The sequence below is a fragment of the Rhinatrema bivittatum genome, chromosome 2 (genome assembly GCF_901001135.1).
Source record: "Rhinatrema bivittatum chromosome 2, aRhiBiv1.1, whole genome shotgun sequence".
Classification (NCBI taxonomy): Eukaryota; Metazoa; Chordata; class Amphibia; order Gymnophiona; family Rhinatrematidae; genus Rhinatrema; species Rhinatrema bivittatum.
In genome coordinates, this window is record NC_042616.1 from 509261290 (window position 1) to 509274209 (window position 12920).

Below are 12920 nucleotides of genomic sequence, written 5' to 3' on the forward strand. Positions count from 1 at the left end.
TTTAATATCATTTTGTGATGGCCTCTCCTTAGAAAGGATTGCATTTTCAGCTCTGTGATTTCTGCTTTGTTTCCTTTTCCAAAGGACGGCGGCTGTAGCTGTCCAGGAGATGTTGCCAAAGCTTTTGGTAAGTAATCTAAGCATGGCACAGATACTGAACAATTCACCTGGAGGGTGAGGTGTGTGCTCAGCCTTCCCCTTCTGTACAAAATACACATATGTACAAACATCTAATCAAATGTGAAGCACTAGAATTTAGGGCCTGATTCGCTTAGTTGTTTTCCTATAGACAGAGAATGGGAGAAAAGCATTATTTCATTTTCATTTATTAAAATTTATTAATCGCCTAACACTTAACAAGGCCTAGGCGATATACAAGGGTACATACATAATAAAAACAAAATAAAATACAAACAACAGATTTCAGCTTCACAGAAACCAAGCCGCAAAATACCAAATATTAATGGTACATTTACTATTTTAGACATAAGAGCATATTCCAAAAATTGAATATTCAATTAATAAATCGTCATATATCTTTTAATGAGCAGATTAAGAACATTCATGCAGCCTTAGTACTGATACAGTAGATATATATATAAATATATATATATTTATTGGCTTCACTATTAGAAAATTCACTTTTTCAGGAGAACAGCTTTCACACCTTCTGTACTTGATGTGTTGGGGGGAAGCAGGTGCTACAATTAATGGAGCATATTCAGGCTCACCGCACGCTCAAAGACATTTTTAAAAAATGTACCCATTTGTGCAGATTCACAGTATATGAAAAGGGATGTTAGGTCAGGTTAAAGCACAGAAACACTTGACTTTGCATTTCGTAATTTCCTCCTCCACAAATTTGCAAACTGTTTCTCAAAAGGATTCAGAGATGTGGTGGTGCCGCTGAAAAGGTCCCATTGGGTGTCCCTATCCAACTCAACCAAGAGTTGCACAAACGTCACTAGCGCATGCCCACACGCATGCAGCAAGGGAAAAAGAAAATCAAGTGTATGTTCTAGGGAGGAAAATTCTATCAGGGTTATGGATCAAAGTTAGCATGTCTTTTAATCACCTAATGCTTGTTTTACATTAGCATTTGTTTGAGAGAGCCATTAGTCTGCACAGTTCTGCTTCGAGGGTAAATCCTTCAGTACTTATAGGAATGAATCAACTTTTACATCTCTGGTGGTCCACATACTCACACGGGGTCTTTTGCACTCATTTGCTAGGCTGCAGGTTACTGCTCAATCTAGTGTCACTTAGTTTTGATCGCCTAGGAAACGGAATCACTGGAGCAAGAATCCTCTTGCCCATGGATTCCAATGTTATTCATAAAATTAGTGCATGGTTCGTTAGTCTGTGTGTAGGGTGGTGGGGGGAATGCGGAACGTTTCATAACTTCTCTTTGAAAAATGTAGGTTTAGATGAAAATTTTGCAGGACACAGCAGAAAATTAAATATAGGATTTAATTTATCTTAAAGTGACATTCTTTTCATCTTAAGAAGAATTCCCTCTGCCAGCCTGAAGAAGGAATTTGGCAACAGAATGCGTTTCTAGATCTCTCACTTACTCTCTCAATAGTTTGTTCACATTTTGGCAAGTTTGTGGCTTCATTAAAGAATTCCCTCTCTGGGTCTAAGCATCTTTCCTTTCCACTTAATCCCATTTTTCTTGGCGGCTTGAACAGAAGGCATACAACCTCTCTCCCATCACCTCAGCTGAAGGTTTCCTCTGAACTTTGAGAAAACCCTCATCATGGTGCATTGATCTCCATTTTTAGTTCTGTAGACTTCCCATACCAAAACAGAGCATCTTTGTTTTCTTGAGTTCCAATTTATACAATAGCAGTTGGCGTACCCTGACAATGGCAAGATAAACATTGGAAACACCTGAATCAGCCAATTCAACTTTTTCCCGTGCAGCACTCCTGTCTGTGCGGGAGATACTTACTGACCATAAAGCAGGCCCTTGACATATTCACCTTTAAGAACTTGGGGCTTGATTCTCCCCTGAATGTTTTGGCCTTCACTGACAAATCATGGCCAGACATCAGGTTTTCCCAAATATCTGCTGTCATAAAAAGGGATATTCAACTGCTATTCAGTGTACTGTGAAGCATTCTAAAAGTTATTTGAAAGAGCCTAAGAAATGATATTCTGAGCGTGCAGAAGGTGAAGCCCATCTATATTTTACAATATCAGGCTTCTCTCCACCTCCAGTCCCTCTCCAAAAGGTTATTGACCCAGTTATATAAACAGAGGTTCATATTCAAAAGCATTTGCCCAGCTAATTCAGAAGTTAGCCAGCTAAATGAATATTCAGGCACTTATCCGGCTAACAATGTAGCTAGCTTAGGGGGGTCATTCTTCAAATCGCGATAACTACCGCTTCACGAATCGAAAATGTAAATTAGGGAAACGGGAGGAGTTTGGGCAGAGTTTGGGAAAATTGGAGTCCTGTAACGCTGCAGGCGATAATGTATCACCCATTATCGCCCAAAATAACTACAGCCATTTGGATGAAAAGTATAACTAGAGGAGTTGATTTGTGAATCATCCATTATAATGGCTACAAATCTTTAGTGATATCAATTTTACTATGAATAACCCCGAAATGTTTCTGTAACACCACCCCCTAAACCTCTCCCCCCCCCCGTGATGAGCCGTGAAGAAAAATGGAAGGGGTGGGGATGAGTAGGCGGCCGCATCACAGCAGTACATTTCAGTGGTGTAGCTGCCCACCCAATTTGGACCCAGGCCCACCCAACTGGCACCGAAACTGCAAGGCTGTCGCAGGATCCCATCCCCGCGACAGCAAAGAGGAGGACCCAGGCCTGGCGTGCCATTCCGTGCATTTGCACGCCACACATGGGGAAGTGGTCCTGTGGCCGTATGGCCGACCGATCTTCCTGCTGGGGGGGTGGAGGAGAGCGGAAGCGCCTCGCACAGCTTCCACTTCCTCCCCCTCCCCCCCCCAAGCAGGAAGATTGGTGGGCCGTACGGCCCGAAGATAGCAGAGGCCAGTGGCAGCAGGAGAGGCCAGCTGATCTTCCTGCTTGGGAGGGGGAGGAAGCGGAAGCTGTGCGTGGGCTTGAATGTTTATGTGTGGATGAGAATGGGAGCCTTGCTTTGTGTGGGTGAAAATCGGAGCCTGGATGTGTATGGGAGTGAGAATGGAATCTTGAATGTGTGTGGGTGAGAATGGAGCTTAAATGTGTGTATATATGGGTGAGAATGGGAGCCTGGGTATGTGTGTGGGTGAGAATGGGAGCTTGAATGTGTGGGTAAGAATGGGTGCTTGAATGTGTGTATGTGTGGGTGAGAATAGGACCTTAAATGTGTGTATGTATGGGTGAGAATGGGAGCTTGAATATGTGTATGTGTGGGTGAGAATGGGAGCATGGGTTTGTGGGTGAGAATGGGAGTCTGGGTTTGTGTGTGTGGGTGAGAATGGGTGCTTGAATGTGTGTCTGTGTGGGTGAGAATGGGACCTTAAATGTGTGTATGTATGGATGAGAATGGGACCTTAAATGTGTGTATGTATGAGTGAGAATGGGAGCTTGAATATGTGTATGTGTGGGTAAGAATGGGAACATGGGTTTGTGGTTGAGAATGGGAGTCTGGGTTTGTACGTGTGGGTGAGAATGGGTGTCTGGATATGCGTCTGTGTGTGCAAGAAAATAATCCTGGAGAGGGGTGAGAAAGTGAGAGCTTGTATGTGTGTCTGCAGAGAATGTGAGCTTGGGGGGGGGGGGGAGCATATGAGAGTGAGAGCTTGAGTCTGTGAGAGAATTCATGTATGTGTGTGTGTGTGTGTGTGTGTGTGTGTGGAAGGGAAGAAAACAGTAGTAGAAGAAAGACACTGAAAAGAAATTAGGAAATGAGCGACAAGGGAAAAAATGGGAAAAAGAGACCAGGACCAACTGATTAGAAAAATACAAAGATCAGACAACAAAGGTAAAAAAATATCTACCTTATAAATGGGCTCTGACCGACGGCCCGCAAATGCGCAGTAGAGAGCAGCTCTACCGCGCATGTGCGGGCGAGCACGTCGGTCAGAGCCGTGCGTGCCCAAAAAAAAAAATGGCGGTGGGGCCGCAGGAGCGGCGGCGAGGGTGAAAAGCTGGAGCGGCGGCGGCCCCGAAGCAGGAGCGGGAGGAGAAGCAGCGGCGCCGCGCGCGCGGGAGTGACAGCCCCCCCCCCCCCCCCCCCCGATATCTGCCGGCAGGAGCGGGAGGAGAAGTAGCGGCGCCGCGCGCGCGGGGAGTGACAGCCCCCCCCCTCCGATATCTGCCGGCAGGAGCGGGAGGAGAAGTAGCGGCGCCGCGCCCCCCCCCCCCCCCGAGATCTGCCGGTTGTGGATGATCAGAGAGGGGAGGGGATTGAGAGAGGGGGAGTGACTGAGGAGAGGGAGGGGAAGGTGAGAGAGAGAGAGAGGGAGGGAGGTGAGAGGGAGGGAAGGTGAGAGAGAGAGAGGGAGGTGTGAGAGAGGGAGGTGAGAGAGGGAGGTGTGAGAGGGAGGTATGAGAGAGGGAAGTGAGAGAGAGGGGGAGGGAACGTGAGAGAAAGGGAGGGAGGTGTGAGAGAGGGGGAGGGAGGTGTGTGAGAGAGAGAGAGGGGGGGAGAGAGAGGGGGAAGGGGGAGGGAGAGGGGGAGAGAGAGTGAAGGAGGAGGGAGAATGAGGGGGAGGGAGTGGGAAGGAAACGGACCGAGCCCGTTGTTACGGGCTTAACGGCTAGTATTATATATATTTTGAGATGTTAGCAATTTAAATGTGTCAGCTTTAGGAATGTGCATTTCTTTTATTTTTGTATTTTGCTCTTTCTTAAGTATTCCACTGTTCAGACATTTTAGTTTCTCAGGCTTTCTATTTTGGCTTTATCTGCATGTTTCTGTTTCTAATTTATAGTCTCTTATTTCTATATTAGTTAAGGGTTGGTCTCAGTTTTGCCTGTGTTTAACAGAAATGCCGTACTTCTAGCATATAGTTTCTCTGTAGTAGTAGTCCAGCTAGTTCTGTTATTCCAGTAGGTGATGTATTAATGTTCTAGGGCCTGGTGTAGTATTTGCATTGCTGCTTTTTCATAAGGTTGCTGTTATTTGAATCCTGAGAGTCAGTGTTGACTGTATGGTATGGCAAGGTTCTAGATGCCTCTTTCTTTGCAAGAGTTTGTGTTACTTCACAAAATAGCAGTGGAGGATTATTTTTTGCTGGGGTGACACCAGAATTTGAATTTTTTTTTTCATGTTAGTTGTACTGTGAATTGCCCTAGCTTTGCACTGCATCTGTTCTGATGATTAATTATATTTTATTGTATTTATGAAGATTTCTGGATTTCTGCAAAGATGGTTCATGAAAGAATATATTCATTTTTGTTTTATTAGATGCTTGGATCTGTTTGTTTTCTATACTTGTGCATTTATAAACTGCAATAAATATTAAATAAATTCTGATTAATAAGGAATTTTTAATGCTGGTAAGTGCTTGAAGTAATTGACGTAAATTATTTTAAAGTTTCATACATGATGTATAATGGCTGTTGCAAATTACTTAGAAAGCCATTCTAGGGTACAGTATATGGCATTATTTATCAATAAGAAAACAACTAGTAGGTCTCAGACCTGCATGCCTACAGCCCACCCATGTTAACCTTGTGCCCACCCAAAAAAATCAATTCTGGTACATTTACGCCTGCCGCAGTTTCAGCCATGCCCCCATAGTGCCATTTTTCCCCTTCCCAGTTGGGGGGAGGGGATAAAAAGGGAAACAGGTGGGGATGAGGATTGCAGAGTTCTGGCATCTCTGGTGGGATTAGGACTGAGGTTCTCCCTTTCCCTCCAAGGAAGTGCCTCCTCCTCCGCCTATTACTCATAGAGATGGAGCCAGCAGCATGTCCAAGCAAGGCTGAAAGGTAAAATGGACAGTCTCTCCGGATGCTCAAAAATAACACAAAAAGCAATAGGAAAAAAGTAAGAAGGAGGCAGAGCCTCTATAGCAAATGCCAGGGACTGCATGATTCCACTGGTGGCTTGTCTGGACTGCAGGATCCTGGCTCTTTGGAGAGACTGTTGCATGCTCTGGGTAAATCATGGGAAGAATCTCAGATACAAGTGAGTTACAGTTATACTAAGAAGCATGAACAAAGGCAGAATTCACAGAAGAGAGTCTTATAATGTGATCAGAACTTTATCCAAAGCACAAAAAGAAAACAATGCCACAGCATACACACATACAGGCATAACAGAAAGGAACAGAAGGAGGGAGCATACATGCTAGAAAAGTTGGATGAAGTGACACACCAAGGTAAGACAGGAGAACACAGCAGGTGCCACACCAGCATGCCAGAGAGTGAGATGACATGTAAAAATACACTTGCAAACACTTAAAGTACCGTAAAAGACAATGACAAACATGTACAAGGAAATACTCACTGGGTCAGTCTGTTCAATTAGGCGCAGATGGTCTCTAGGTCCTCATATCCCTGAGGGATCTCTTTACCCATCAGATCTCCCTTGCCTCTTCCACTTTTGCCTCCTGGTATCCAAGTAACAGGATGCCCTGCTCTAACCCCCAGATCAAAAGCAGGTGCCTCGTGGGACTTGAGGTTGTTAAGGGTTTTGGGATGCATGTGATCCAAATCGACCCTGAAAAGCTGAGTCCATCCTGATTTTTTCCAATTGCACATATAGACTACAAGGACTACAAGTCCACAGATGCAATGAGGAAAACCCAGGACTAGATCAGCCTCTCAGGGTTGATTTTGGACAGGTGACAATCCTACTTGCTTAGGTGAATGCAGGCAGTGGTTAAAGTGAAACTGAAGCAGAGCCTTCAAGTTTCCCAGCTCCATCTGACTACAGCTCACAGCTCTGTGATTTGTGCCAGGGCACTGTAATCTTGCCCAGTCTCTTGAAGCGAGAGTGATGACATTAGTGTCATCCTGAGACTAAGATATTAAGATGTGCTCTGCTTGTCAAGGTAAACTGAGTCCAGAATCCTGTGCTCAAGAGTGGTCAGTCTGGATCATTAAGAAGTACCTTGTACATATCAAAGATTAGATTCAGTTCCTTGTTTCTCCATCCCAGAGATAAGCATTGGGTTTCCCCGAGGCCATCTGACTAATAATTGGTTTTGGACTTTTCCTCCAGGAATTTGTCCAAACTCCTATTAAACCCAGCTATGTTAAATGCCTTGAGCACATTCTCTGGCAACAAATTCCACAGATTGATTGTGTGCTAAGTGAAAAAATACTTTATCAAAGTTTCTTTACATCTGCTACCTGCTAATTTCATGGAGTGTCCCCTAGTCTTTGTACTATTTGATAGGGTAAATAACCATCCCCTATTTATATGTTGCACCCCATTCATGATTTTATAAACCTTTCTTATATCCCTTCTCTAACCATAAGGGAGCTATTCCATCCCCTTTATCATTTTTGTTGCCCCTCTCTGTACTTTTTCTAGTTCTCCTATATCTTTCCTGATACGAAGCAACCAGAACTGCACACAATCCTCAAGGTGCAGTCTCACCAAAGATCTGTACAGAGGCATTATGATATTCAGTTTTATTCTCCATTCCTTTCCAAATCATTCCTAACTTTTTTATGTACTCTTTTGATCACCTGCCGCACACTGAACTATTGAGAATTTCAACATATTATCCACCATAACTCCAAGAACCTTTTTCTGGGTAGTTACTGCTAATATGGAACCTAGCAATGTATACCTATAGTTAGGATTATACTCCTGGGGGAATTCTGCGCAAAACATTTAAAATTCTGCACACAAAAATTTAAAATTCTGCATACTTTATATTAGTTAAAATAACACAATTCACATCACAGCCTGTAAGTAATTAATTTAAAATGCAATACAGAAAAGTTATTACTCAAAGATGCAGAGTGTTAAATATTTAGAGCAGAATTCCCCTGGAAGTACACTGTAAGAGTGTCCCTTCAACCTCTTTCCCTGCTCCCCTGGCCAGACCTCTTTCACTCTGCCCTTTTAGGCCCCAACTCCTCCGCCCTCCACTATCCCCTCCCCCTCCATGCTCAAGTCCTTCCATTCTATTTCCACCACCCAGCCCTCCAATCTCACAGTTTGACCCCTTTCTCATTCAGGCCCTCACACAGACTTCCTCTGTCTCTCTCACAAACACACACACACGCAACCTCTGGCACAGGCTCCCTCTCTCTCTCTCTCTCTCTCTCTCTCGCACACACACACACCCTCCCCTCACAAAGGATTTCTGTCCCACTTTCACCCACAGGTTCTCTCTGTCCTTTCACACACACTCATACCCTCACACAAGCTCCTTCTCTCTCTCGCACATACACCCCCCCTCACAGGCACCATCTCTCTGTTGCACACACACACACACACCCTCACACAATTCCTCACTCACACATACAGGATCCCAGTTTCTCACACTTGCACACACAGGTACTCTCACAAGCACACTGCCTCTCACACAGGCTCACGACAGTGGCATAGCCAGAACTGATTTTTTTGGGTGGGCACAAGGTTAACATGGGTGGGCTGTAGGATTGCAGGTCTGAGACCTACTATTTGTATTCTTATTGATAAATAATGCCATATACTGCACCCTATAATGGCTTTCTAAGAAGTTTGCATCAGCCATTATCCATCATGCGTGAAACTTTAAAACATTTTACCTCAATTATTTCAAGCACTTACAGCATTAAAAATTCCTTATTGATCTGTATTAATTTATTGTATATTTATTGCAATTTATAAATGCACAAGTATATCATGTAAAAAGCAAAGAAAACAAATAGAGCCAATCAATCATGTAATAAAAATCAAAGTATTCTTTCATGAATCCTCTTTGCAGAAAACCAAAAATCATCATAACTACAATAAAATAGCATTAATGATCAGAACAGGTGCAGAGCAGCGCTAGATCATCACATTACAACCAATGTAAAAATATATATATATATATATTCAAATTCTGGTGTCACTGCAGCAAAAAATATCCCTTCACTGCTAAACCTTTTATAAAGTAACACAAACTCCTGCAAAAAAAGAGACATCTAGAACTTTGCCATACCATACAGTCAGAGCACTGACTCTCAGGACTCAAACAGTAACCATATGAAAAAGCAGCAATGGAAATACTATACTAGGCCCTAGAACAGTAATACATCACCTAGTGGAGTAACAGAACAGGCTGGACTATGCAGTGAAAAAATGTTTAGCAAAGGACAACAGGAAAATAGAGACAGTGTATTTCTTCAGCAGAAATACTGCACCTCAGTCACACACAGGCAAAACCGAGACCAACACTTACCTAATATAGAAATAAGAGACTACAAAATAGAAACAGAAACATACAGACAAAACCAAAATAGAAAGCATGAGAAACTAGACTCTGAACAGTGGAATACTGAAGAAAGAGCAAAATCATAAATATAAGAAATGCATATTCCCAAAGATGGCATATTCCAATTGCTAAAATCTCAAAATCTTTTTTTTTTTTTACCTTTGTTGTCTGATCTTTGTATTTTTCTAATCAGTCGGTCCCAGTCTCTTTTTTCCCTGTTTTCCCTTCTTGATCATTTCCTAATTCCTTTTTAGGGTCTCTCTTCTCATTTTGTTTCTTCTCCTAGTGTCTTCTTCCCTTCCTCCCTCACACACACACATACACAGGTTCATGCTTTCTCTCACAGACTCCCTCTCACTTTCATATGCTCCCCTGCAAGCTCCCATTCTCACATTCTCTACATACACACAAGCTTTCACTCTAAAATGCTCTATCATACACACACACAAGTTCTCATTCTCACGTGCTCTACCACAATCACAAGTTCTCGCTTTCATATACTCTCCCCCACACACACACAAGCTCTCACTTTCACATTCTTTACACACTCACGCACAAGCTCCACTCTAATATGCTCTACCATACACACACACACAAAAGTTCTTACTCTCACATACTGTACCACAACAAGAAGCTCTCACTCTCTCAACCCCCCCCCCCCCGGCTCTCATTCTCACACACAGATGCACACCCAGACTCCCATTCTCACCCACAGACAGATGCACACTCAGGATCCCATTCTCACTCACATACACACACGCTCAGGCTCCCATTCTCCCCCCCCCCCCGCCCCCCAGGCTCCCATTCTCCCAGACAAATATATTCAGACTCCCTTTTTCACCCACATACACAAGGGGCCTTTTCATTAGGCACAGCCAAACTCCTACCACCGGGGATGGGATCCCGCAACGGCATTGCAGCTCCAGCCCTCTTCTTTGCCATCGCAGGGATGGGATCCCATGATGGCATTGCTGCTCCGGGCTTCGCCCTTCTTCCAGGTCAGACAGCCCTGGTTGAGTCTGAGCCCAAAGTGGGTGGGCCAGGGCCCACCCAAGCCTACCCGTGAATATGCCACTGGCTCACAAGCTTTCTTGCCTCTTATGGTGGACCTTCTCTGCTGCTGGGCCTGCTGATCTTTGCCCTCTGCTTGCGACCAGCTGATCCTGGGGTTTGATCTCCACCGTGAGTGGGACAGACTCCGCTTGTGGCCAGCTGCGGCCTTGGGCCTGATCTTCACCACAGAGAGATGGGCTCCGTTTGCAGCCAGCTGATCCTCAGGCCTGTTCTTTGCTGTTTGCAGCCAGCTATGCCCTGGGCCTGATCTTCGCCACAAGCAGAACAGACTCCGCTTGCTTGCAGCCCACAGTTTCTTTCTGTTCAATTTTGTGCCAAAACTAAATTCTGCGTGGGAGGGGAATTTGCACAAATTCTGTGCTCCGCAGTCGTGCAGAATTCCCCCAGGACTAGGATTATTTTTTTTCTCTGTACATCATTTCGCACTTGTCCACATTGAATTTTATCTGCCATTTAGATGTCCAGTTTCCCAGTCTTTCAAGGTCCTTCTGCAGTTCCTCATAGTCTGCTTGCGTTTTAACTGCTTTGAATATTTTTGTGTCATCTGCAAATTTGATCACATCACTTATTGCTCCCTTTTCCAGATGGTTAATGAATAAGGTTAAACAAAACTGGTCCCAGTACAGATCCATGGGGCACGCCACTATTTACCTTTCTCCACTGAGAAAACCCACCATTTAGTCCTACTCTTTGTTTCCTATCTTTTAATCAGTTACCAATCCACAGTAAAACATCTCCTCTTAGCCCATTAATTTTTTTAAACTCTTTATTTATAGAATTTAATTTAACACAAAACAAGCAGAAAATAGGGTATTAAGTATAAGACGACTCTCTCATGAAGGACTTTATCAATTGCTTTCTGAAAATCCAAATACACTGTATCAATCAGTTCACCATTATCCACTTGCTTAGTCGCACCTTCAAAGAATTCTAATAGGTTGGGAAGGCATGACCTTGTTTTGCTAAATTAATACTGGCTCTTCCTCATTAGGCCATGTTTATTCATATGACCAGTAATTGTGGTGTTAACAATAGTTTCCATTATTTTACCCAGCACTAACATCAGGCTGACCTGGTCTGCAGTTACTTGAGTTATCCCTAGAGCCCATTTTGAAACTTGTCATTACATTTGCTTCCCTCCCATCCTCAGTTAAAGAGTAGATTTGAATAGGTTAAAGATTACCTGTAATTGATCTGAAATTTCATATTTCAGTTCCTTAGAACTCTAGGGGGGAATACCATCAGGTCCCAGTGATTTACCATTCTCCATCTGGAAGGAATCTAACTTAGGCTTTAAAAAAAAATTATTTCAAGATGAATATCTTAAAAAGTAATATTTTTCAGTGTAGTTGAGACAAAATTTTTAAGCAATTGATTTTCAGTAAGTCATTCAATAGTCAAATAACAAGCTAGTTTATAGCCTGCTAACATTTAGTGAAAGTTTAGATGTAGGTGTTATGTGGGATTAGATTTTCAAAGGGGCCAATCTTACCCACTTAACTTTGTAGCTAGGCACCTAGATCACTTGAAAAATTACCCCAAAATACTTTTTGATTCTGAAGATGGTTTAGTCACTGTGCTCCTATGAACTACATTAACCATATGTTATACCAGGGTTTGTGTAACCAGATGAGCTAGTCAGCAAGAATTTCACCAAGTTGTGGAATCAGGGATGGAGCCTTCAGTTAAATGGAACTCCCCATCTCTCCACTTCTTTCACAAAGGCCAGAAATCAGCTATTCTTGACAGGACTGGCTTTTTGGGTATGAAATGGCACAGGTTGCCAATGCAAGCAGGGGCACTAGAATCATGTGCTGGCAACAGGAGGAAAAGGCAGCACAGGGTCTATGAGCCAGCAGGCACTCACAGATCCTGTGGTGCCCCTGCCCCTCACATGGGTTTCCCAGGAAGCCCAGGTGTGGGAGTAAGGAGTGGGTCTACTGCAGGGCTTGTGAGTGCCTGCTCGCTTACAAGTACTGCAGGGCTTGTGAGTGCCTGCTAGCTTACAAGTACTGCAGGGCTTGTGAGTGCCTGCTAGCTTACAAGTCCTGCAGGGCTTGTGAGTGCCTGCTAGCTTACAAGTACTGCAGGGCTTGTGAGTGCCTGCTAGCTTACAAGTACTGCAGGGCTTGTGAGTGCCTGCTAGCTTACAAGTCCTGCAGGGCTTGTGAGTGCCTGCTAGCTTACAAGTACTGCAGGGCTTGTGAGTGCCTGCTCGCTTACAAGTACTGCAGGGCTTGTGAGTGCCTGCTAGCTTACAAGTCCTGCAGGGCTTGTGAGTGCCTGCTAGCTTACAAGTCCTGCAGGGCTTGTGAGTGCCTGCTAGCTTACAAGTCCTGCAGGGCTTGTGAGTGCCTGCTAGCTTACAAGTACTGCAGGGCTTGTGAGTGCCTGCTAGCTTACAAGTCCTGCAGGGCTTGTGAGTGCCTGCTAGCTTACAAGTCCTGCAGGGCTTGTGAGTGCCTGCTAGCTTACAAGTCCTGTGAAGATTTTTCCT

The 12920-nt window shown here is 44.0% G+C and overlaps 1 protein-coding gene across 2 annotated transcripts in view; it reads left to right on the forward strand.

The window, feature by feature from the left end:
• GMPR (guanosine monophosphate reductase) overlaps nt 1-12920 on the forward strand; it is a 178862-nt gene that overhangs the window by 77211 nt on the left and 88731 nt on the right. For both annotated transcript variants that reach the window (XM_029590695.1, XM_029590696.1), the window contains exon 7: nt 85-127. In XM_029590695.1, coding sequence (XP_029446555.1) covers nt 85-127 — 43 coding nt within the window. The remainder of the gene's footprint in view (nt 1-84; nt 128-12920) is intronic.